This window comes from Trichosurus vulpecula, chromosome 4, assembly GCF_011100635.1.
Source record: "Trichosurus vulpecula isolate mTriVul1 chromosome 4, mTriVul1.pri, whole genome shotgun sequence".
In the NCBI taxonomy this organism is placed as follows: Eukaryota; Metazoa; Chordata; class Mammalia; order Diprotodontia; family Phalangeridae; genus Trichosurus; species Trichosurus vulpecula.
This window is the reverse complement of record NC_050576.1, coordinates 181,600,431-181,626,832: the sequence shown is the minus strand read 5'-3', so window position 1 is coordinate 181,626,832 and position 26,402 is coordinate 181,600,431. Positions and strand designations below refer to the sequence as shown.

Sequence of the window (26,402 nt, the reverse complement as noted above, 5' to 3'; positions counted from 1 at the left end):
TCCTTGGTGGAGTCATGGAGCCCCAGGGATATCTGCTAGAAAGGGTCGGCCAGGTTATCCTTCAGTGGGATGGTCCTATCTATTGACATTCCTTTGTGGAGTCATGGAGTCCCAGGGGGTTTGCTAAATGCCAAAGATATCTGAGTCCATTCTTTCTGGGGGTGCTTGTCAGTAGCTAGGGGTTTCTCAGGGGTTCCTAATTTTCCTTGTATTACAGAACTACCATCCAGGTCTACTGTTCTATGTTCTAAATCCATGCAAGGCAGATTTTGAGTGGACACAAAAGGGTAATATATCAGTATGTCCTGAAGGAGATTGTAGAGCAGGGAGGGGCACTTCACCTCGGGTCTGTGGATTTGTTCTTTTAAAAAAATATTTTTATCACTATTTCAATAAAATTGGTTTCCTAAGTAATTCTAATTGTTTTATTCATTTAAAAACATTATTCTGAAAAGGGGTCCACAGGCTCCATTTGGAGTGCCAAAGGGGTCCATGAAACAAACAAAAAAATCTCCCTATTGTTAAATCCCTGGGATAGCTTCAAAAAGAGAAAAGACAAAATCTAAGTATACTAAAACTAGGGTGTTTTATTATCATTAATCATATAATAGCCAGCTTTTATATAGAGCTTTAAGGTTTGCAAAATATTTTAACATATGTTCTCTCATTTTATCCTTAAAACAATCCTAGGGGGTAGGGTTTATTATATTGTTATTGCATAGATGAGGAAACTGAGAGGGGATAAGTAACTTGCCCAAGGTCAAAACAGCTAGTAAAGGTCTGAGGCAGGATTTGAACCCAGGTCTTCATAACTCCAACTCCACGTGCTGAGCCACCTAGAAGACTTTAAATAACGGTTAGCCCTAGGGGACAGCTAGGTGGCCCAGCGGACAGGGTGACAGGACTGGTGTAGGACTTGTTTTCCTTAGTTCAAATCTGACCTCAAACACTCTACTAGCTGTGTGACCCTGAGGCAAGTCATTCAACCCTGTTTGCCTCAGTTTCCTCACCTGTAAAATGAGCTGGAGAAGGAAATGGTAAACCATTCCAGTATCTTTGCCAAGAAAACCCCAAATGGGGTCACAAATGGGGACGGAACAATCCCTAGAGGGTTGAATGAGGCGGTTTTAGAACAAATCGGACCGATAACAATTGCCCCTCCTGTGGGCACTGTGCTAAACGCTGGGGATACAGAGACAGTGAATGAACAGTTGCTTCTCTCAAAATCTAATGCGGGAGAAAACCAACTGTGTTACAGACAAGATCTATACAGGATGAACTGGGGATAATCTGAGAAGGGAGGCACTAAGGTTGAGAAAAAACAGCGGAAAAGGGCTTCTGGTGGAAGATTAAAGACTTTAGCTGAGCCTCGAAGGGAGGCGGGGACGCCAGGAGGCAGAGCACCCCAGGCATCAGGTCCAGACAGAGAAAACACCTGGAGGGTGGAGATGGAGGACTGTGTGCTAGCAACAGCAAGGTGATGGAGAGCTCTGAGAGCCAAGCAAGGTTTTATATTGGATCCTGGAGGTGATGGGGGGGGGGGGGGCTGGAGGAACTTAGTGAAGGGGGAAGGGGGTCGGTGACATGGTCGGACCGGCGCTTTAGGAAGTTGACAGACGAGCGGAGAATGGACAGGTGGGGTAAAAAGACTGAACACGCACAGCTTTCAGAGAGGGAAAAGGTCGGGCTGGACCGTACACCAATTTCTGGCCACCCGTGTTTGAGGGCAGGGACTGTCTTTTGCCTTTCTTTGCATCCCCAGCGCTTAGCACAGTCCTGGCACATAGAAGGCATTTAATAAGCTTGCCTGGAGGGGAGGGGCTCCTTCCCAGTTCCCAGAAAGAAAAAGCACAGAGGAGGCTGAAGGTCCCTCCAGCAACTTGCGAGGGAACAAAGACTCTCCGGGAGAGCCCGGGTCTCCAGATTCCACCCCTCCCCCCTCGTCTGTTCTACTGGGGAGCGTCTCCCAGCAGACCCTCCCGACTCTGAATCCGCAGCTCGCTCTGAATTCCAGACACAGGGAAGCGGCTGTGCGTCTCTGTCTTTGTCCGCGTCCTGGGCTGCTAATAAAGTTTGATTTCACGGAATGACTCACCAGGTCCCGTCGCCGGTTCAAAAAGCTTCTTCCGCCCACAACCCGACTTCCGAAGGCTCGGGGGCGGGACCTACGGCGGTAGTGACGTCATCTGACCCGGTGTGAAAGGTCAGCGGAAGCGTGCTGTCTTCCTTTTGGCTCTAGGAGCGAGCTGCTTCGTGTCGGTGAGTGCTGCGTTGTGGACCGCGGTAGAATCCGCCGCCATCCGCGCCCTACGGGGCACCGGTGCCCTCGAGGCTCTCTCAGCTAGGACCCGGGGGCCTCCGGGCCTGCTGGATGGGTGGGGATGTGGATCCGCGGGGAGGCTGGAAGAGTCGGGACTGGTTTGGCGCTCTGCGGTGCCCGAGGCCTTCCCGGCGACTAATGGCTCTCTTTCTTGCTGCGTTCTCTCTCCAGAAATGGGCAAGTTCATGAAACCCGGGAAGGTGGTGCTGGTCCTGGCCGGACGGTACTCTGGGCGCAAGGCCGTCATCGTCAAGGTACCGGGAGTGTCGGGGCGGGCGAGAAGAGCCGAGGGCGGCCATTTCTCGAGTCAAGGCACCAAGCAGGCATTAAGCGCTTGCCACCCTCGGTGCTAAGTTCCGGTGATACAGAGAAAGGCAAAAGCAGCCCCTGCCCTCAAGAATGTTCAAATTCTAATCGAGGAGACAGCATGCAGACAGTCGTGTACCAGCAGTCTAGAGACGGGATAAATTGGAGATAATCCACAGAGGAAAAGTATAGCATTAAAGAGGATGGGAAATGTGGAGTCTTAGCTGGGACTTGAAGGAAGCTGGCAAGCAGGGACCGAGGGAGAACCTTGCTAACAGGAAGTATGGGGAACAGCCAGAGCAAATGCAGAGTTTGGAGATGGAGTGTTTTGTGTGAGGAGTGAAAAGGCGCCTAGTGCCACTGAATTGTAGACTTAAGTGGAGGCAGGGAGTGTGGGCTAAAGAGCCCAGGTTACGAAAGCTCCATAGATGTCTCAGCACATCCTTAGCACAGATTTGAATTTTCTTGGGGAGAGAGAACTGGGTTCTAGGTGCAGCTAATCTGAAGAGTTGGTGAGTTTTTAGCCAAAATCCCAGCAATCACTGGATGGGAAATTTCTTAAGCATTCTTATTGGGCTGTCCCAATCCTTTTGATTTATTTTAGCAGCCCTGGAGTGTGGACTGTGGACTGTGGGTTTCAAGGGAGCCTGGTCACCAGGGTTTTTGTAGACCAGAACCCATGTAGAGCAAGTTCCAAGGCAGCATATGTCAACCTGCTGTGATTTTAATTGTTTCTCCCAGAACATTGATGATGGGACCTCCGACAGGCCTTATAGCCATGCCTTGGTGGCAGGTATCGATCGCTACCCTCGAAAAGTGACTGCAGCAATGGGCAAAAAGAAGATTGCCAAGAGATCGAAAATCAAGTCCTTCGTGAAAGTTTATAACTACAACCACCTCATGCCCACCAGGTAAACCTCTATGAAAGGAGAGGTTAGTTAGTCTGACTTTGTATTGGATATTGGTACAAAATCTCAGAACCTGAATTGGAAGAAGAAAGAGCAGTACAGTATTTCAAAAGACAAAGGGGTCACTGAAGGCAGAGGAGATAGGTTAATTTTGAAAGGCCAGTCATTTTGTCTACGCTTTATGTGTTTATAGGCATTTCCAGAATAAGGATAATTGATGTCATCTTTTCTACTCTTTAGGCTTAGGTCTGCCATAAGTGATTAACAAATTTAAATTAATGCATAAAATTTATTAATTGAGCATTCCACATCCAAATGGCATAGTCCTCTTATGTCCTCTGACATCTTTCTACCCCAAGACAGTTTGAGGTAACATAGGAATCTGAAGCAAAGAAAAGATAGCTTAGTCTTCAACTAGAACTATTCTTGGCCATTCTCAAGGATTGGAAGATTCTTCCCAAGATCAAGATCTTAATTCTTTCTAAATAAAAGTAGGAAAGGAAACAGACATTAAGCCCCTGCTATAGACCAGGCTCTGTGCTAATAAAGCACTTTACAAATATTTAATCATTTAATCCTCACAACAATCCTGGGAAGAATATTCTCATTTTATAATTGAGGAAACTGAGGTAGACAAAGGTTATGTGACTTGTTCAATATCACACAGCTAGTAAAGTGCTTGGGGTCATATTTGAACGAAGGTCTAACCAATTTCTGGGTCTGCAGTCTTATCAACTGTCCCACCTAGCTGCCTCTATGGGTACTTACCTCAAGGGGATCTTAAGCCAGTTTTCTGTGGACTGAGAAGTTCAAAATTAGATTTCCACCCTTAATCCAATTCCCAACCCATTATATAATTATATAGTATATAATTAAATAGTCCTGTCATTTATCCTTTGTGTTCCTTAACTCAGCCACCTACCACATCCTCATTTCCCACCTCAACCTACCCTACCCTCTTGGTCTCTCCTGTATGGAACTCATTATTTGGTACTAGTACTCCAGAAATTGTTTTGATTGTCTTGGTATTGGTATTTGATTGTCTTTGATTGCCTGTGTTCTGACAGTAGAAAGTTTCTTTCTTAGTTTCTTGAGGTTGGTGGGGGCTGAGCCTATTTGTCAAATTGCCAGCTCCCCTATCAACATTCTGTTACTTTTCTTATCTCCAGATACTCTGTGGATATCCCACTGGACAAAACAGTTGTCAACAAGGATGTGTTCCGTGACCCTGCACTTAAACGTAAGGCAAGGAGGGAGGCCAAGGTCAAGTTTGAGGAAAGGTGAGTAACATGAGATAGTATGGTACTCAATTATCTCCCTGTAACGTGGAGGCTTTGTCCTCTTCCTTCCCTGTTACTTATAATATCTCTTCATCCATGCCTTTTTTCCTCTGTAGGTACAAGACAGGCAAAAACAAGTGGTTCTTCCAGAAGCTACGGTTTTAGAGCTGCTGTGTTGGTCAGTAAATAAAATGTTTACTAAAAATGAACATTTGTGTGTCTGCTTCATAGACTACTTGGGACCTAAATCACCTCTTTACAGGTGAAGAGACTGTATTTAATCGCTTGTCTAATCAAGCGGAGGGGAGCAGAGAGGAGATCAGACTGGGGGTGGGGGCAAGGTGCTATTGATAGGTGCATATGTATGCATGCATGGACACAATCATTTATTGTGCATTTAATTTGTGCGAAGCACTGTGCTAAGTCCTCGGCATGTACAAAAGTTAAACAGCTTCTGTTCTCAAGGGGCTTACATTACAGTAGGAAATGTGGACATATATGTAAGGATAGTTTTGGGGAGGGAATGCAATAGCAGCTGAGGAGATTGGTAAAGGCTTCATGTGGAACCAGGTGTTTGTAACCTGAGGTCCATTAACTTGTTTTTAAAATGTTTTGATAATTGCATTTCAATATACTCATTTTTATGCATTTAAAATCATTAGAATGGCTACACCAAAGAGTCTGTGACCCAAAAAAGGTTAAGAACCCTTAATAAAGGTGGTAATTCACTTGTTTTAAAATCAGGGATTCCAAGAGTCAGGAGTGCATTCCAGGTGTGGGGAGATAGCCAGTAGAAAGGAGGTGGAGTGTTGAGTGTAGGGATCCCTGAGCAGGCCAGTGTGGCTATACCATAGAAGAATCCTGGAGAGGTAGGGTAGAAGCCAGCTTGGTTGAGGATATACATCAATTTTAGAACTTCTTTTACTGTTACTTTAGTAACTCCATTCTCTTCATCATGTCCTGTACCTTTAAAAAATGCCTAGCTGTTAAAGCCAGCTAGACTCTAAAGGACCCTCAGGAACTGCATGAGTCCTTAGTCAATTTTTTATGATGGTGTTTAGATTTGGACATTGATTCCAAAAGACTTTTGATGGAAAATGCTATCCATATCTATAGAAAGAACTGACAAGAGTCTGAATGAAGATAAAAGCATACTACTTTCACCTTTTTTTTGGTAGTTTTTTCCTTTAGTTCTGTTTTATCTTTCACAACATGGCTAATATGGAAATAAGTTTTGCATGAGTGCACATATATAACCTATGTCAAATTGCTTATCCTCTTAGGAGGGAAAGGGAAAAATTTGAAACTCAAAAATCTTATTAAAAATCTCAATTGTCCTTACATGTAATAGGAAAAAAAATACTACTTTTAAAAAAAAGGTTATGAGGTAAAATGAGATATTTGTAAAGTGCTTCGCAAATCTTAAAAGTGTTAAATGCTGGTTAGAAAAAAAGGACGTGGGAAAATCTAGATCTGACCTCAGACATGATTTTTTGTTTGCTGATTATCCTTTAAGAATTGGAAATCAGTTATTAAAAAAATTGGGATATTGTCCCCCAGCTTGAGCAAATGTTGCCTTTAAAAAATGGTCTTACTCCACAGTGGTTGGAAACCCGTTTGTGAAGAGATTTAAATGCCAAAGAGGAGTTTGTATTTGATCCTGCCCATCATAGGGAGCTGAGCACTAGAGTTGGGATGACAAGATCAGGCTTACCTGTAGAAAAATAACTGGCTGGGATGTGTAGACCCTTGAATTAAGAACCAAATAGGCTTTTAAGAGTAGTCCAGACAAGGGGCGATAAGAGCCTGAGCTAGAGTGGTGACCGTATAAGTGGAGATAGCGTCTATTCCGCATACTGGGGTGAGTGAGTAAGGAGTCAAGGATGGCACTTGCAAGTGAGAGAAAGCTTAGAACAGGGATTTGTTTCAGACGTTAATATTTGCCAATCTGGTTCAAGATGTCCAGGAAACAGTAGTAGATTATATGAGCCTGGCTGGAGATCATCAGGAAGTTCAGGGCATGATCGGTAGATATGTGAGTTGCTGACGTGAAGGTAACTGAACTCAAGGAAATGATGGGGTCACCAAGAAGAGGGTTTAAGCTTTGGAGTACACCCTCAGTATGATATTGAGGGAGAACGAAGCACTGTCGTGAAAGCCCAGAGAGAAGTGAGTATCCAGGAGAAGGCGCTCAGTGGTATCAGCTGCAGAGAAGTTAAGGAAGTTGAGTCATTAGCAAAGAAAATGGCAGATGTTGGAGATGTGGAAAAACGGGGCACTAATTGGAGTTGTGAACTGATCCAACCGTTCTGGAGAACAATTTGAAACGATATATACCCTCTGACCCAGCAATACTACTACTAGGTCTGTATCCCAAAAAAATAAAAGGAAAAGGATGCGTATGTGCAAAAATATTTATAACAGCTCTTTATGGTGGCAAAGAATTGGAAATTGAGGGATGCCCATCAGTTGGGGAGTGGCTGAATAAGTTGATTGTGATGGAATATTGCACTGCTATAAGAAATGAGCACCTGTATCAGATTGCTTCCACACGAGGGGGAGAATTTGGAACTCAAATTTTTTGAAATGAATATTTACGGTTATTTTTACATGTAATTGGAAAAAATAAAACACTATTTTAAAAAGAAAGTAATGAGAAAGATGCTTTCAAAAAAATCTGGAAAGACTTAGATGAATCAGTGTAAAGTGAAGTGAGCGGAACCAGAAGAACATGTACACAGAAATAGCAGTATTGTAATAATGATCAGCTGTGAAGGACTTTGCTCTTCTCAGCAATACAGTGACCCAAGACGATTCCTAGGGACCTCGGAAAAATGCTCTCTGCCTCCACATGGAGTCTGAATGCAGATTGAAGCATACTTTTTTTGCTTTATTATTTTTGAGGTTTTTTATCTGTTTTTTTTTGCAGCATGGCGAATACAGAAATGTTTTATATGACCGTGTGTGTGTAATCTAGTTCAGATTTCCTTCTCGAGGTGGGTGAGAAGGAAAGGAGGGAGAGAATTTAGAACTCAAAATTTTAAAAAACATGTTAACAATTTTTTGTTTACATGTAATTGACCATTATCAGCTTTGGAGAGAGCCATGATAGGTAGGAAGATAGATTGTTGGGTTGGTAGCGGATGGGAAGGGAGGTGCATGGTTAAGGAATGAGGAGGCACCAAGTACATATGACATTTTCCAAGAGTTTGTCTGAGAAAAGGGGAGACCCGGATAGTTGCAGCCATGGTAGGATCTAAGGCATTTTCATGGATGGGGGTTGGAAGATTAGATGGAGGAAATGATAATGAAAGCAGTCTGTGGGAGAAGATGAAAGAGGATATACATGATCAGGGTTCCCCTTGGTAAGAAGGACCCTTCTCTCCAGCAACTGGACTAAAGGAGGAAATGGAGAAGAATAATGTCTAGGAAACTGTGAGATATGCCCAGGGAAAAGAACTTTTGGTGAATAGCTTTAGTTTCTTTGGTAAAGGTTGAAGCAAGGCCTTCAGTTGAGAGGGTTATAGGTGGCTTTGAGAGAAGCAGTTTGGAACCACCATTGTGGGGAATGAAATAGAAAATTAAGTAGATGTAAAAGGATTCCCTTGCAGCAGTGAGATCCCAATTGATGTTAGTTAATGAATTTGTAGAGAATCCAATTAGCAGGAGAGAGACCTTACATAGCATGGCCTTAGGGATAAAGAGCTAGGAGTCCAGGAAGACCTGGGTTCAAACTCTACTTCAAATACTCATTATGTGACCCTAATTCAAGTCACTTAACCTCTCAATTCTCTGGGAAACATTGTTTGTCCTTCATTCTTGAAGAGAATCGTGACATCAGGAAGGTTGTGCCGTGACATGCAAGTGGTTTAAGTGAGGGAGGGCTGTGCAGAGTCACCAGCCTCACTTTCTCCTCCAGAGCCATCTGGGTCCAGTGGCAAGATATAGATCAGGATGACTGGAGATGGCCCGGGATGCAGTGGGAGACCAAGGTCTTTAACAGGCCTCAAAGTTTTAGGGGAGGTACCAACTGGTTGAAGGAGTTTGCTGGTTTAGACCAATGAAATGACAAATCCAGTTGAAAGATTTTGTCCATCAGCAACATGGGAGTAGGAGCAGAGGGGATATGTGGTGGGAATAATGTTGGGTTTGGCAAGGCCTGAGGGCAAGGGCCTCTAGATGGAAGAATAGTGCAGACCTGAATTGGTTAACCAAGAAGTTGAAAATGAGAAGGTAGGAGAGCATTGCCAGAGCAGGGGTGATGGCCCAGCAAAATACTGAGTGGAGAGATTGCAGGTCAAGGTGAAGATGAAGAAGAGATAATATTTCTAATGCAAAGCATCCCTCTGCTCAGAAACCAGCAGGGGCTCTTCTGTACAGAATGAAGCCCAGACTACTTAAACTGATACTCTATATTGTGACGTTCTAAAAATCAAGTGTAGCCCCAAGAATTACAAAGAAAGCTTCCCAGTACTTTGTGGAGGTGAAAGGAAGGTTTTCCAAGGGTGTGAAACAGATAAAGCATAAAATACTGATTTTTTTTTTTAACACATCCATTGATTTGGATGACTTTCCCTTACTCCTCTGCTTGGTTTTGGTTTTGGAAGCAATGGAGTTAAGTGACTTGCTCAGGATCATACTGCTACACTTCTTTGTTTTTAAATTCTTCCTTTATCAGAGATGGCTCTCTGGGAGGGATATGGGGATAGATAAGGGTAATTCTAGCTGATGCAAAAACAAAAGATAGCAATAAAGTATTAAAAATAATAAAGTGGAAACAAAAGAAAATGATGAATAAACTGATGTTCTAGGCCTTCTATAATCCGGTCTCTTGCCTTTCTAAGTTTATACTGTTCTGTGTATAACATGCTTGGTACCTGTCTTAAACTTAATTGTTCCTGGACATGTCCAGCACTTTTATTCATTCAAACACTAAGTGCCTACTATGTGCCAGACATTAATAGACTTTCCCTCTTGTCTGTGTTTTTTACCCCATTCCTTAGGTCTTTGATATGCCTTTCCCAGCCCCACCTCAATTTGGAAGTGATCTCTCCCATCAAAATACTACCTTTCACCTAAAACAATTCCAAAAGACTCATGATGGGAAATGCCATCCACATCCAGAAAGGGAAATGTGGAGTCTGAATGCGGATCGAAGCAGACTATTTTCTTTTTTTTGTTTTGTTTTTCTTTCTCATGGTTACTGCCATTCGTTCTAATTCTTCTATACAATATGACTAATGTGAAAATATGTTTAATAGAATATATCTGTAGAGCCTAAATTGGATTGCATGCTGTCTTGAGGAGGGGGAGAAAATTTAAAACTTATGGAAGTGAATGTAGAAAACTAAAAATAAATAAATTAACTTAAAAAATACTTCCTTTCTTTTATACCTCTTCTGTGCCCTAATCAAATATTTTTAATGTAATTACATCTCCTAATAGACTTTCCAACTCTTGAGATTCTGTTAGGGCTTTCTCTTTGGCCTAGCTGATTAGTACTGACTTAGCAGATGGGAACTTGGGCTTGACTATGATGCTTTGTAGTCAGTCAACAGGCTTACCACCACCTAGCAACTCTGGTCCCTTTGCTCTACCTCCCGACTCTGCCTATGCCTTTCTAGTATCTGGTGTCCTATATACCGGGAATGTCCTCCCTCCTCACCTGTACCTTCTTAGCTTCCTTCAAGACTCAGCTCAGATCGAATCTACAGGATGCCATTTGGGAAGCACTGGGGTGCTTCATACTGCACCATCACCCCACCCCACTCCCCCACACATGCTTTGCCATTTCCCTCTGAAATTACCTCTAATTTACCCTGTATGTGTCTTGTATAGGCTGCCAGGTGATACCATGGATAGAGTACTGAGCCTTGAGTCAGAAAGGCCCAGGTTTAAATCCAGCCTCGGAGGCTTCGTTGCTGTTTGACCCTAGGCAAATCACTTAACCTCTGCCACAGTTTTCTCATTTATAAAATGGGGGTGATAATAGCAGCCACCTCGATGTTGTTAGGAGGATAAAGAAATATAAATACGTTAAGCATTTTGCAAACTTTAAAGTATTAGACGATTGTGATGGCAGCTCCATCAAGGAGGTGAGTTGGCAGCAAGAGCTGGTTGGAGAAGTAGAAGATCAGTGAAAAACCTGTAAAAATGGAGAAGTCGGATAGATAAGTAGTGAAAAATTCTTTGGGTGATTTTGCCCAAAAAGGTGCATCTAGAAAAGTACAAGTGTGTGGGGAATTTTGGTCTGATCTTGGCTGCCTCCTCATCTGTACAATCTCCTGTTCCTTTGCCATTGTGGCTTTGGTCTGGGAATACCTACACCCCTTTCCAGTGTTCAACCTGGTCTTTGTCATATTCTGTTTTATCATGATAAAAATCTTCACCATCTACACTTCATATAAGGAGAAAAACATTTTCCTTCTAGCATAGAAAAGATCCATCAGAAAGGGATCCTGACCATGTTTGGCACCTCTCTTCTATTCTTAAACAGTTTGGTGACAAGTACACCCTGAAGCCGATCTTCATTAGTAGGGAAACCAAGCAGTAGAGGGAAGTAGGGTGTTGCTGGGTGTTACAATGCGCCAGACTCATCTTCCTGAGTTCAAATCTGGCCTCAGACTAGTTGTGTGACCCTGGGCAAGTCACTTAACCCTGTTTGCCTCAGTTTCCTCATATGTAAAATGAGCTAGAGGAGGAAATGGCAAACCCCACCAGTATCTGTATCTTTGCTAAGAAAATCCCAAATAGGGTCACAAAGAATCAAACACAACTGAACAGCAACAACAACAAAAGAGGTAAGCAGTTCACTAAGTCCATTGCCAAGTTTTTTTATCAACAATGGGATGCTGGTCATGGAAGCCTACAAGCCTGAGATCTCTAAGCTCCACAACAGCCTCCCCACAAAAAGGAAAAGGAAATAACCCTTCCAGGAGCAGCCTTTTTTTTCTGCTGGAATTAATGCTGACTGCTAAAGGGTTAAATTCTTGTGTATAACTACCACAGAATGCTTTAATAAAGGAAACTAATTCATTCTGATCCAAAAGGTTGCAAAACAGAAAAAGGAGGCAATCGGGTTACTGATAAACAGCAGAGTTATTTTTACAGGCAATTTCTGGACATTCTTGAAAACAGAATGTCTTCAGGATAAGAAAAAGGATTTGCATCAATATTATGTCATCAGGAGAACAATGTTTGGTAAAGAGAAGAAACCAGGGTTGTTTGATCAAGTTTAAAAGGGGTGATTTAGGGGAATCTTGTAGCCTCCCTAGTGGGCTACCTGCATGCACATCTTCAGCCTACATGTATGTATTCTGGCTATTGCATGTGACAATCAATAAACTCATTAACTTGAGATAGTTTCTGCTTCCTGATTTTTTTCTAACCTAACACCACAGTTGTTTAGTTGTGTCCCAAGTCTTCCTGACCCCATTTGGGGTTTTCTTGGCAGAGATACTGGAGTGGTTTGCCATTTCCTTCTCCAGCTCATTTTACAGATGAGGAAACTGAAGCAAAAAGGGTTAAGCAACTTGCCCAGGGTCACACAGCTAGGTTGTGTGTCTGAGGCCAGATTTGAACTCAAGGAAGATGAGTCTTCCTGACTCCAAGCCTGGCACTTTATCCACTTCGACACCTAGCTTCCCCAACCATATAGACATACAAAACAAACAAAAACCAAAACAGAAATACCCCACAAGCCAGAAACTAAAACAGATGAGAGTGAAACAATGTTTAAAACCTCTATGCTTCATCATGAAATTCTGTACCCTTCTGGATCAATAGGATTTCCTAGAGTGGAACTAGTTGTTGTCAGCTAATGGAGCTGAGGTCAGCTGCCTTGCCCTAACTTGCCATTGGCCTTGCTCTCAGACCTTTGTCACTGATTGGGTTAAAAAAAAATCCTGATTTGTCAAGAACATTTGGAAGGAGTTTTTGTTGGCGATGCTTTTACCATGCAGAAGCTTCTTGCCACTCCCAGCCCTTTTGAATTTTTTAACCTGTTTCCTATGATGCCAACTTTGTCGTACTTGTTTTTTATTTGTTATTTACTTGTTATATATGTGTGTATGTGTGTGGATATGTGTATACATGTATATATGTATGTGTACAAATGCATGTATATACCATGTGCATATATTTATAGATAATATGTTTGCACTTGTGCATATATGTAGGCATTTATAGGTGTGTGTATATGTGTATGGATGAATATGTGTACACACATGTATGTGTGTGTAGATACACACCTGAATATGTATACACACACATATGTATGTAGTATATGTGTGTGTTTTTAAATCCCAGGCCCTGCCTCCTTAAGTGATTTGGAACAAAACCTTTGGAGTACAACAACTTCCAGTCACAGACCTAATTTGGTTTTATATTTATTGGTCTGAAGGGGTGGTGGGGCATGATTTTAAAAAGTCATAATGCCCAATACCCATCGCTTTAATTTGTTGAAAGCAGACCCCAGGAAGGAGAGTTCCTTCTTGATCTCAGGGTGTGCTCTTGGCCAATCAAGTCTGTCGATGGCATTTTTAGTCCTCTTTATGTCCTCCATGGCTTCCCCCTGCTGCTGTTTACCACCCCCACTTCACATTTTTAAATTTCTGTCCTATGTCCCTTTATTAACTGCCATTTTCTAAATGAATTTTTTTCAATAAAAGAGATGCAAAAAAGCTTTAAATCATTATAACCATGTTAGCTATTGTTATTCTTGTTTGTACATAGTCCAGTAATCACTCAATGTTTCTGTGCCATCTCTAGGCTAAGTGCTGGGAGCAGAAAAGGAAAAGACAGTCCATGCTCGCCTTCTAATGGAAAAGAAAGCATGGGAACAACCATATTCAAATAATATACATGCCCAAAAAAACAAACAAAAAAAATTAATATACATGCAGGACAAATTGGAAATAATCGACAGAGGGAAGGTGCCAGAATTAAGAGGCATCTTGTCTCCTCCATTAAAATGTGAACTACTTCAGGCACAGATTTTTTGCTATTCTTTGTATCCCTGGTACTTAGCACAGTGCCTAGTACACAGTAAGCACTTAATAAATTCTTGTTGACTGACTGCTTAATAGGTGCTTCTTGTTTCTTGTTGAATTGAGTGGAACCCTGAGATCAGGTGGAGAAGTTGGAATGGTGGGAGAAGGGGTTAACATTCCTGTATCTGAAGCTCCCCTGGGAGGCAGGGTTTCACTGTTCAACTTAGAGTTGGGGGTGGGGAGACTCCACGTCCCAGTTTCAAGTTGACTTGGAGTGGTAAACGTTGGTTCTTCTTATTGCTGGGCAGGTTCCATAGAGGGATAAGGAAACCAGATACAAGGGAGGTGTGGTCAGCGAAGGGCGGGTATTCATAAGAAATGAAAGTGTAAGTACTCATTAGGGAAGTGGTTGGGGATTCTGTAGATTGAGTTTCTGAAGAGTGTTGAAACCGAGGGATTTGTCCTTTATAGTCCACCCTCACCTCCATTCCCCCACCCCAAATCCTCACCTCCAGGTGGCACCCTGGGCCTTTGTGTTGCCCCTAAGCAGGACAAGAGAAGAACCTCATGGATAAGAAAAATAATAAGGTAAGTGGTGGGTATGGTGACGGTCGTCGGAGTGACACCTTTCCTGGCTGTTGGGATTACAGACTGACGGAATGGAAAGGGGTCATGCTGTGGCTGGGATCAGAAGTCAGGCTGCTTATTTTTACTACCACCCCTTTGGCTTCCTTGCAAAAGAGAGGAGAAACAGACTGAGCCCTTGGGGCTCAGCCCCAGGACCTCACCCACATATATAATCAAGTCCCACATTGTCTCAAATAAGCCTCCCATTTCTAGGGTCTGAAAGTGTCTGCCTTACCCTCACCCTCTGAAGAGAAATATTACTCCCCTTATTCCCAAAAAGTCTAAGGACAAAGATAAACATCAATCCTCACTCTCAATTCAGTACAGTCTGTCTGCATATTGATCTATTCTCCTGTCTCAGGTGTTCTTTGCTAAAGCTAGTTGTTTTTTAAATTTTTAAAAAATTAACCATCATTTCTTTTCTCTCCTTTTCCCTCCCTGCTCCCCATCACCTCATGTTAAAGAAAAACAAAACTCTTATAATAAATTTGCATAATCAGTCAAAACAAATCCCCATATTGTCCACATCCAAACATGTATGTTCCACTCTGTATATTGAATCCACCCATAAGGTGGGTAGCATTTTTCCTCATCAGACCTCTAAAATTGTGGTTTGTCATTGTACTGATCAGGCAAGTCTTTTAACATTGTTTGTCCTTATGATGTTATATTATTATTATTATTATATAAATTGTTCTCTTGGTTCTGCTTAACTCACTCCGCATTAGTTCATAGCATAAGTGTTGCCAGGTTTCTCTGAAACCATTCTCATATCACTTCTGTACAATTGGTTCAGCCATTCCCCAATCAATGGGCATTCCTTTAGTTTTCAATTTAAAAAAAGCTGCTATAAATATTTTATACATATAGGTCTTTTCCTTCTTTCTTTCATCTCCTTTGGGCATAGGCCTGGTAGTGGTATTTCTGGGTCAAAGGGCATGAACAGTTTACAGAACTTTTTGCAAGTGCTTCCAAGTAAATCACCAAAATAGTCGGACCAATTCAACAATTTCTACTTAGTACTTATGTAACGGGCAAGTCATTAACCAGTGTTCTTCATCTGTAAAATGAAGAGGTGATAATTAGATCATAGGCTCACAGATTGAAGGGACCTTACGAGGCGATCTAGTCCAATCCCCTCATTTTACAAATGAGGAAACTGAGTCCCAGAGAGATTAAGTGACATACCCAAGGTCACAGGCAGGATTTGAACCCAGGAGGTCTTCCGAAGTCCAAGTTCGGTGATCTATCAACTATGCACACTGCCTCTAAGGTCCCTTCTACCTCTGACTATGATGCTTTGTGAGCACATCTTACCACAAAATGAAACTGCCAGATTGTAAACTCCTTGAGGGACCATGTTTCATACTGTGCCTAAACCTACAGAGCGCTTTATGTGGTGTTTGGTGGATAGTAGGCACTCAATAGCTGCTTATTGGTTGATTGACAAGGACCAAATGACATCTGCCGCTGCTTTGGAAGCAGAGACACACGGACCTCAGAAGGACCCTCTGTGGTGGAGGCTGAAGCTTCTGGTGAGTTCCAGTGATCAGTAGGGGCCCTGTAACAGGAGGGAGAGGGAATGGATTGTGTTTCAGGTGGGACCTTCCAGAATGGGGAGTCTTTTTCTTGGGTAGGTACATTCTTTGGAAAGGCAAGTGGTTAATTCATCCTCACCTCTCCTCCCACTCCTCTTCCTTGAGCAGGAGCTCTGCAACCTGAAGGAAGAACAAAAGAAGCTGCAACTGAGAAAGAAAGAACTAAAGCAACTTCAAACAGAGGATTCCCAAAAGGAAGAGGTAAAACAGGGAAGAGACAGCAGGTGGGGGCGGGGAGGTGAGGAGGAAAGGGCTTTTTCTCTTCTCTCCCCTCTCCCTCATGTCCAGTCAGGTGCCCAATCCTGTCAGTTCTGTCTGAAAATCTCTCTCATGCACATGATTTCTATTATCACTGCTCCCAGCCTAGTCTGGGCTCTTACTACCTATTTCCTGGACCATAGTACAGTTATCCCTTCCACCACGTGAGTGTTAGGGGCGCAGCACCCTCACAATCTACAAAATCCACCTAAAATGTTTTGGCTTTCCCTTCATCCTAGAGAAGTCTGAATTTGTTCTTTTTTTAAAATGGGGTATTTACAGTACCTTATTGTAAAATTTGAGTTAAGTATTTGGTCATAGGCTCTATGCCATTTATGGGCCTTCAAGTGCCCTCTGCAGCTTCTGCAAAACTCCCCCCAAATTCCCAATTAATTTCTTATGCCAACCCTGCGATACATCAAAACCTACAATGGGGTGAGTGGCTATGTGGAAGGGATAGCTGATAGCCTCTCAACTGGTGTCCCTGCCTCCAGGCTCTCTCCTCAGCTGGGATGTCCAGGTGAGCTTCCTAATACATTGCTCTGATTACTCCTCTTCCCTGCATAATGCTTCTCCATCCCCTAATGAATAAAATACAAGCCCCTTAGCTTGGCATTCAAGGCCTTCTGAAGTCTGAGTCCAGCCTCCTGCTCTAGCTTTGCTTCGCAGAACTCTCCATCACCTGCTCTGTGTGCCAGCCAAACTGAACTATTCATCATTCTCTTGTTTTCCATGATCTTAACCTAGGGTCCAAAAAATTTTTTTTAATATTTTGATAACTATTTCAGTATTATTGATTTCCTTCATAGTCCTATGTATTTTATTTCATGCATTTAAGAACATTATTCTGAGAAATCCACCCCTCCTCAGAAGGGGTCCCTAGGCTTTACCAGACCACCCAAAGGGTCAATGATCCCAAAAGGTTCAGAACCACACTATCCTACCCTACTCTTTGCCTTCTCAGAGGCCAGTTGTAGAATGGCCTCCCCTCACATTCTCTCTTGTCAAAATCTCTCTTCCTTCAAGGTTCAGTGCAAGTGCCCTGATCCCTTGGCTTGAAGTGATTCTTCCTGTCTCGGTCTCTCCTTGATTTCTCCTATATGCTTTTTCTCCTGTATACCTTTTTCTAAATTGTATGATAACAATTTGTGTATTCATATACATGTTTCATATCCCCTACTAGAGTCTAAAATCTTTGAAAGCAAGAACTGTGTGGTGGTTTGTGGTTGGTTTTAATCTGTGTTATCTCCCATGGTGCCTTACAATAAGTGGGCACTTACTGCCTGAATTTTAATCAGTGAATTGTTCACATAACTTATGTGGCCAAGGCAGCCACATAAGAATTAGGAGCAATGGCCAGAAATTGACAAGAGGGAAATTTAGATGAAACATAAGAAGGAGAATCTTCCTTAAAATTAGGGTTATCCAAAAGTGAAATGAATTGCTTCCCAAAAGAAGGAAGTTCCCCCTAATCAAGTAAAGGCTAGATGACCACTTGTCAGGTATGTTGTTGAAGGGATTCTTGGTCAACCATAGGTTGGACTAGATGGCCCCTGAGGTCCCTTCTGATCCTGAAATTCTGTGACTTGGTAGAAGCTCTTCTATTCTTGTGCATTAGACTGGAAGTCAGAAGACCCATAATCAAGTCATCAAGTCTGAGCTTTACTTACTAGCTTTTTGACTATGGTCATGCTTCTTTCTTTAAAAAAATTATATATACATATACACATATAGACACATATACATACATATAGATATCTTTTGTTTTTACCTTGTCTATATTTCTTCCTATATCCCAACTTCTCTCCGCTCCCAGAGAGCCATATTTTATAAGAAATTATTTTTAAAAGAAAAAGAAGAGAAAAAAAATTCAGCAAAACTCTCCAGTACCTAAAAAAAAAAATCTGACAGATATACAGTGTTCCACACCTCTGTATCTCCACACCTCCCTCCCCAAGACTGCTTGGAATCCGATATATCTTCTATGTATAACACACTGGTCAAGTTGTGAAGAAGAATTATGACCAATGGAATGAATCATGAGAAAGAGGAAACAGAACCAAAAAAAACAAACAAACCCAAAAACAAAAACAAAAGAGAAAAAAAAGGCGGGGGGGAAAGGCCAGCATAAAGTGTGCCTCAATCTGCATTCAGACTCCATAGTTCTTTCTCTGGACGTAGATAGCATTCTCCATCGTGAGTCCTTCGGAGTTGTCTTTGCACCTTGTGTTGCTGAGAAGAGCAAAGTCTATCAGGGTTAGTCGTCACAAAATCCATATATTTGTGGTTGTGTATAATGTTCTCCTGGCTCTGCTCCACTCACTCAGCATTATATTGTGTAGGTTTTTCCAGGTTGTTATGAAGTCCGTATCATCCCCATTTCTTATAGCACAATAGCATTCCATTACCTTCATATACCACAACTTGTTCAGTCATTCCCCAATTGATGGGCATCCTAATTCGGGATTTTAAACTTGTTCTTTTTCTAGTTTTTTTTTTAGTCACATGCCTAATTCATTGATCTGCTTTTCCTCTATTTTATTGATGTAAGCAATTAGAAATATAAATTTCCTCCAGGTACTACTTTGGCTGCATCCTATAAATTTTGGTATGTTGTCTCATTGTAATTTTCTTTAATGAAATTATTTACTGTTTCTTTGATTTGTTCTTTGACTCACTTGTTTTTTAGGATTAGAGTATTTAATTTCCAATTAATTTTAACCTCTCTTTCCATTGTCCATTATTGAATGTAATTTTTATTGAATTATGATCTGAAAAGGATATATTAACTATTTTTCCTTTTCTGCATTTGGTTGTGAAGTTTTTATGTCCTAATACATGGTCAGTTTTTGAGAACGTACCAGGTACTTCCGAGAAAAAGGTATATTCCTTTCTATTCCCATTCAATTTTCTTTAGAGATCTATCATATCTTAACTTTTCCAGAATTTTATTCACCTCTTTAACTTCTTTCTTCTTTATTTTTTGGTTAGATTTATCTAGTTCTGAGAGTGGAAAGTTGAGGTCCCCCACTAGTATAGTTTTATTATCTATTTCCTCCTATAACTCATTCAACTTCTCTTTCAAAAATTTAGATGCTATACCATTTGGTACATACACATATGTTTAGTATTGATATGACTTCATTGTCTATGGTGCATTTCAGCAAGATATAGTTTCCTTCTTTATCTGTTTTAATTAATTATCTCTTTTGCTTTGTCTGAGATCATGATTGCTACCCCTGCTTTCTTTGCTTCAGCTAAAGCATAATAGATTCTGCTCCAGCCTCTAATCTTTACCCTGTATGTATCTTTCTGTTTTAAATGTGTTTTTTGTAAACAACATATTATAGAATTCTGTTTTTAATCCATTCTGCTATCTGCTTCTGTTTTATAAATGAGTCATCCATTCACATTTATAGTTATAACCAACTGTGTATTTCCCTCCATGCTATTTTTTGCTCACTTATGCCCCCCCTCTTATTTCTCACCCCCCCCCCCCCACAACACACACTTTTCCTCTTCACAAGTGTTTTACTTCTGGTCACTACCTTCCCCAATATACCCTCCCTTGTATCAGTTTCCTTCCCCCCTTCTATCCCCATTCCTTTTTGCTTCCTTATAGGGTAAGATAGATTTCTATATCTAACTGAGTGTTTATATTATTCCCTCTTTCAGGGGGATGACAGTAAAGTTTAAGCTTTGCCTGCCACTCCACCCCACATCTTCCCCTTCATTATAATACCTCTTTCATGCCTCTTTATGTGAGATAATTCACCCCATTCAATCTTCTCTTCCTTTTTTTAGTGCAATTTTCTCACCTTTTTATTTTTTTTCCCTTGGGTATCATCCCCTCAAAGTCACCTTATATCCATACCCTCTGTCTACATATACTCCTACTAATTGCTCTTACAATAGTAAAGAGTTACAAATATTATCTTGCCATATAGAAATATAAACAGTTTAACCTTATTGAATTTCTTATGTTTTCTCTTTATTGTTTCTTTTTTTTTTTTTGCCTTTTTATTGTTTTCCTTGAGTATTTAGAGGTCATATTTTTTTATTCAGCTCTGGTCTTTTAATTAGAAATGCTTGAAAGTCCTCTATTTTGTTAAATATCCATTTTTTTCTCCCTGAAAGATTATATTCTATTTTGCTGGGTAGGTGATTCTTGGTTGTAATCCTAACTCATTTACCTTCCAGTATATCTTATTACAAGCCCTCTGGTTCTTTAATGTGGAAGCTGCCAAATCCTGTGTAATTCTGACTATAGCCCCATGATATTTGAATTTTTTTTTGGCTGCTCACAATACTTTCTACTTGATCTGTGAGCTCTGGAATTTGGCTATGATCTTCCTGGGAGTTTTCATTTTGGGATCTCTTTCAGGTGCTCATTGGTAAATTCTTTCAATTTCTATTTTGCCTTCTGGTTCTAATATATCAGGGCAATTTTCTATGATAATTTCTTGAAAGATGTTTTCCAGGCTTTTTTTTCCATCATAACTTTCAGAGAGTCCAATAATTCTTACATCTCGCTTGGATCTATTTTCTAGATCAGTTGTTTTTCCAATGAGAAATTTCACATGTTCTTGGTTTGTTTTTTACTTTTTTGATTTTGTTTTATCCTATCTTCATGTCTTATATAGTCATTAGTTTCCATTTATTCAATTCTAATTTTTAAGGAATTGTTTTCTTTGTTGAGCTTTTGTACTTCCTTTTCCATTTGGCCAATTCTATTTTTTTAGGGCATTATTTTCCTCTGTAAATTTATATATCTTTTCCCATGCTATTGATTCTTTTTTCATGATTCTCTTGCATTATCCTCATTTCTTTTAGTTTTCTAATTCGCTTTTTAAAAATCTTTTTTAAGTTCTTCCAGGAATTCTTTCTTGGCCTGTGACCAAATTACATTTTAACTTGAGGCTCCACATGTAGCCATTTTGACACTATTGTTCTCTTCTAAGTTTATGCCTTGATCTTCCCTATCACCATAGTAACTTTCTATAGTAAAGTCTTTTTTTTGTGTTGTTTTTTTTCTGCTCATTTTTCTGACTTTTTACTTATGACTTGGTGTTTATATGTGAGTTGAGCTCTGATCCTGCACTGTCCCAAGTTTTTTGTCCAGAGCCTCTGGGTCTTACTGCTGGCTTTCACTGGGCTTCAGCTGCTTGCTTTCTCTGGACTGTAGGCTTCCTTTCTAAGGCTTGTACTGGGTGAGGAAGGAGGGCTCCCTGTTGGCCTCCCCTAGGCATGGGGTTTAGCTGCTGCCCTGCTTCAGGGGTGCGGCCTTTGATGCTGGGTTGCTATGGTAACAGAATCCTTCTGGTGGCTGGCCCTGGAGAAGAGATCTTCTTGCCGGTTCTGGTTGGCTCCAGGAGTGGGGGCCTGCTGCTGGGTTGCTATGGAACAGTCACTCTACTGGTAGGCCCCAGGGGCAGGGCTTGACTACTCGCCAGCAGTTGGGTCAAGGCTCACTGGTGGCTTGTGTTGGGGTTGGTGTCACTAGGATGGGTGCTTGCTATGCTGCACAGACTGCTCACTTACCTAGGGGACCACTGGTTTGCAAGGGGGTGGGACCTCACTGAGGGATTACCCAAGGCTTAGAGTCTTGCTTAAGGCCCCCTGCTGTGGGGGTGGCTGCTGCTGCTGCTTTTGGACCTTACTCCCCTCCCACCCCAATGAGACAGACCTTCCCTACTCGGCTGGTAAGCTGCTTTCCTGCCCCTAGACCAATCCTGATGTGGTTTTCTAGTTGTTTGCAGGGGAATTTGGGAGGGCTTCCTTGATCCACCATCTTGGCACCAGAAGACAAAGAATATTTTTTAAAGAAAAAGAGAAAAGTAGGAAAAAATAATCAAAACCAATTAATGACTGAAAAAAATCTGAAAATACAGACAATATTCCACACATATGAACCTCCCACCCCCGCAAAGGAGTGGAATGGGGATATCTTCTCATTTTTCTTCTTTGGGGGCTATGTTTGTTTTTTGAAATTCTACTCACTTTCATTTGTTCTTGTGGTGGTGGTTCTTTTCATTTACATTGTTATAGTCATTATATATGTGTAATGTATATGTATATGTCTATATATATATATATATTGTTTTCTTAGCTCTGCTTACTTCATTCTGCATCAGTTCATGTAAGTCTTTCTATACTTCTCTGTCTTCACCATATCTGCCTTTTAAAGTAAGGTGATAATCCATTACACTCATACATCAAATCTGGTTTGGCCATTTCCTGTTTAATGGGCATGTACTTTGTTTCTAGTTCTTTGCTACCACAAAAGGTGCTGCTGTAAATATTTTGGTGTATGTAAAGACTTCCTTCTTATCAATGACTTCCAATCAACATTCTAGGTTGCCTAGAATGAGACTCTCTGAATCAAAGGGTATGGATATTTTAGCCACTTTCTTTGCAAAATTCCAAAATGATTTCCAGAATGGTTATACTCATTTAAAACTCCATCAGCAATCCATAGCATGCCTGTCTTCCCACAACCCCTCCAGCTTTGATTCTTCCCATCTTTTGTCATCTTTGCCAATTTGCTGGGTGGGAGCTGAGACCTCGAGGTTGTTTTGATTTCTGTTTCTCTTACACCTAGGGATTTCATATGGTTTTGGAATCGATGGACTGTGGTTCAAATCCTGGCTTTGCCACCTAATATCTCAGTGACCTGGGGCAGATCACTTTTTCAGTTTTCTCACCTGTAAAAGGAAGAGTCTAACATTCCTTCCAATTATAACTCTAAAGTTTGGCTAGTATTTTTCTTTCTTACCTGATATCAGGAATGAGGAATCAGCATGGTCTTTGGAGGTCAGGTCCTGGGTCTAGAGCAGGGCTGTCCAAAATGGGGCCCACTACAAGCGTTGTGATTTTGCAGCCCGCCTACAAGCATAGAAATTTACATAAATGCTTTAGTAATGAAATTGAGCTACCCCAGAGCTCTCATTACAATGGCAAATCAAAATATATTGTCTGTTGTTTCAATAAAAACCTAAAGTTGGACAGCCCTGGTCTTAGAGGATGGCTTTTCCAGTTGGGAAGAAGGGGGTAGTGGCAGGTGGCAAGATGCCTAGGTGAACCCTGCTGTCCTAGTGGTGGGTGACCTTCTTCATTTGCTTCCAAGCTGTCCAATGAGTTTGGGTAGTTTTGAGGAACAAGTCAGGGCTTAGTAACTTAACCACATTCTTTCATGTGGTTGTTAATAGTTTAAAATTCATTTTCTGAGTACTGCTTATTCCTTGGTGAAGAAACAGTCAAGCCATTTTTAACCTTTTTGCCTCAGTTTCCTTGTCTGTAAAAAGGGTTGATTCCATTCAATTCAACAAAAATTTATGAAGTACCTTCTACATGCCAAGAACTGTTCTAAGGGATATGCAAAATTTGGGTGAGACTTGCCCTTACCCTCATGAAATTTACCATTGAATAGGGGGATGTGATTCCTTCAGTACTTAAATAATTTCTGAATTCATCAGTGGAGTCCCCTTCATTGATGCAGATGTAGACATTTTTATACCTCAGAAGATTATTTAAATTATTTGAAAAATAAGAAAATAATCTTTAAAATCTGGGTGTATTGCCCAGATTTCAGTATGCACGTGTTGCATGTTGCCTGGCACATAGTAACAGCTTAATAAATGCTGACTGATTTATTGGTGGACACCCTATTATTAACCTTTTTTTGTATCATGTACCCCTTCCCTCCACCTTGCAGTCTGGTAATCCTATGGGCCCCTTCCCAAAATAATATTTTAGAGGTACAAAATAAAATACATAGGATTACAAAGGAAACCAGTTCTATTGAAATTAAGATGTCATTTCTGTTCCCATCCAAGTTCATGGACTCCTTGAAATCCATTCCTAGACCTCTTGTGGAGCTGCATACTCCACAATAAGAACCTTGCTAAAGAACTAGTCCAACTGTAGGTCACTGCCAGCCAAAAAAGACTGTTGGACAATGAGTTGGCCACAGGGTTGAAGAGGAGGAGGAGGGTGAGCTGGATTGCTTTTAAGACATTGCAGAGCTCCATGCCCATGCTCTTCTTTTCAATACCAACACCTTACTGGTGTTGCCTTATGGCAACAAGACATAGCGCACCACTGCTTCCCAAATACTGAAGATGAGAATCACAGGAGAGAGGCCCTTGAGAGCAGGTGCAACATAGAACCAATGAGGTCTGAAGATGAACAGGAGTAAAGGAAGTCATCAAACATTGTATGATAGAAGAGAAGATGAGATGGTCATGTGACCAGAGAGGGGAGATGTGATAGGTAAACAGCCATTGTGCCCCACTAGAATGCCCTTGATGTCAAGAGAAAGCAGGGAAGGCTTCCAGCACGCTGGGTGGAACCACAGTGATGAACTTTTGGGAAAACATGGACAAAAGTTGCACTGGATGAGCAGGGTTGTGATTTTCGTAGTTGGAAGGAACTCTTTGAATCAGTGAGATCCATTTGAGACACCAGAGGGATCACCAAAAGGGTGCAGCCACCTCTGAAAGGAAGCAGAACAGTAGAGTTGACTCCCTTTCTTCTTTCTCTCTTCCCTGTCTTCAGGTCCCCTTCCCAGTGCCTCAGGCAGTCCTAGTGTTCCTAGGACAGACAAAGGCAGAAAAGGAAGTGCCTGAGACCCTGCTTTCCAATCTTCGTATCCATTATCCACTGCCCGAGAGTTCAGCTTTGATCAGCTTTGAGAACCCGGAAGGTATAGAGGATCATGGTTGGGAAAGATTGGGTTGGGTGAGGAATGGGGGGTAGCCTCTCATGGTGAAGTGCTGACCCTGTCCATCCTTGTCTGCCCTTCAGTGGCAAAAGGTCTCCTGCAGCAGCAAGAGCATAACATCATCCTGGAGGAATGCCGGCTTCGAGTCCGCATCCAGCCTGTGGAGTTGTCTGCTCCCACCACCATCAAGGTTCTAAGAGCTCGGGGTGGGCAGGTTCTAAGACAGCAGTAGGATTGGCGATCCTATTGACTGCCATTCCATTCCCAGGTACTGACTTGGATATGCCACCAAAAGGTACTAGTCATAGGGCTGCCCTCTGGCCCAGAGCTGAGTGAAGAGCAGCTGTTGGACAAGTTGGAGCTTTTCTTCTGCAAACCCTCGAATGGAGGTGGGGAGGTGAAGATGCGGGAGCTGCTGTCAGGGGCAGCTGTTCTAGGCTTTACTGATGACAAAGGTATTGTGGGGAGGTCTGGAAATGGTAGGGACTTCACTGTGTAACCGAGGGAGGTATGGATTGGGGCATCTCAGGGCTAAGGAGCCTCCCCTTCATTTGCTCCCAACCAGTGGCTGAGCGCCTGACCCAGATCTGCCACTTCATGGTGCCCTTGGGTGGTCAGTTGGTTCCTTTGAGAGTCTTTCCTTATATTGACGGGAACGTCCAGGAGATAAAGGTAAGATGGGGGGGGAAGGGATGAACAGGAGCAGAATGTGACACTTCTAGAGGGTGGCCTGGGGATCTCATCTAAGAACCTAGCACCCTGTTTTAGTCCTGCATCACCCCATCAACTCCTGATCTTCCATGTGTGTATACCTTTTCCAGATAAGTCGCTGCTCAGTCCCCCATTCAGTGCTGGTGGTTAATATCCCAGACGTCCTTGATGCCCCAGACCTTCAGGATATCCTTGAAATCCATTTCCAAAAGCCAACTCGAGGTGGGGGTGAGGTGGAAGCATTGATGTTTGTAGCCCCTGGGTCACAGGGCTTGGCCCTTTTCACCCCAGAGCAAGGTTAACCAGCCACACAAACTCCCCTTCCTGCTTCTCATTGTCCCAGATTTTGTATCTGTGTTTAAGGGGGAGGTCTTCATTCCTTTCGCTCCAGGCTTTCCCCCTTTAAAACTGTTGGGCCATGGAATGTATGACCTGACATCACTGTGTTTTCATAGTACTTCATGCAAATGTGATTGTGGAGTAAGGGGGAAGAGAGAAAAAGTGAAGTCTGGTCTTTTGTCTCTCTTTGTATCTCTCGCATTTAGCATAGTGCCTGGAACATTGTAGGTGCTTAATAAATGCTTTTGACTGATTGTGTGAGTAGGAGAATTACTGCAACAGTCTCTGGGGCTACAGGCCAAGAACTCTTGGACTTTTCTGCAGCTTTCTCCCGTGTCATCCT

The 26,402-nt window shown here is 41.9% G+C and overlaps 2 protein-coding genes and 1 pseudogene across 7 annotated transcripts; all 3 read left to right on the top strand.

Annotated features, from left to right (window-relative positions):
• Window positions 1-2,166: 2,166 nt before the first annotated feature.
• Window positions 2,167-10,183, top strand: RPL27 (ribosomal protein L27). Of its 3 annotated transcripts, none has more exons than XM_036753220.1 (6): window positions 2,167-2,259; window positions 2,492-2,574; window positions 3,368-3,537; window positions 4,704-4,814; window positions 4,931-4,992; window positions 9,818-10,183. In XM_036753220.1, exons 2-5 carry the CDS (start codon window positions 2,494-2,496, stop codon window positions 4,977-4,979), a joined length of 411 nt encoding a protein of 136 aa, XP_036609115.1. In that variant the 5' UTR covers window positions 2,167-2,259; window positions 2,492-2,493; the 3' UTR covers window positions 4,980-4,992; window positions 9,818-10,183. The 3 variants fall into 3 exon arrangements, with proteins under 3 accessions (XP_036609115.1, XP_036609116.1, XP_036609114.1); XM_036753219.1 differs by lacking the exon at window positions 2,167-2,259 and adding an exon at window positions 2,302-2,375; XM_036753221.1 differs by lacking the exon at window positions 9,818-10,183 and having other exon boundaries at window positions 4,931-5,025.
• Window positions 8,789-11,740, top strand: LOC118846941 (annotated as a pseudogene).
• A 2,363-nt stretch (window positions 11,741-14,103) lies between these two features.
• On the top strand, window positions 14,104-26,271 carry IFI35 (interferon induced protein 35). Of its 4 annotated transcripts, none has more exons than XM_036755916.1 (9): window positions 14,104-14,190; window positions 14,320-14,392; window positions 15,883-15,966; window positions 16,138-16,230; window positions 24,844-24,991; window positions 25,093-25,199; window positions 25,278-25,464; window positions 25,575-25,681; window positions 25,831-26,271. In XM_036755916.1, the coding sequence occupies exons 2-9, from the start codon at window positions 14,372-14,374 to the stop codon at window positions 26,020-26,022; spliced, it is 939 nt and encodes a 312-aa protein (XP_036611811.1). In that variant the 5' UTR covers window positions 14,104-14,190; window positions 14,320-14,371; the 3' UTR covers window positions 26,023-26,271. The 4 variants fall into 4 exon arrangements, with proteins under 4 accessions (XP_036611811.1, XP_036611810.1, XP_036611809.1 ...); XM_036755915.1 differs by having other exon boundaries at window positions 15,818-15,966; XM_036755914.1 differs by lacking the exon at window positions 14,104-14,190 and having other exon boundaries at window positions 14,201-14,392; window positions 15,818-15,966.
• Window positions 26,272-26,402: the final 131 nt, after the last annotated feature.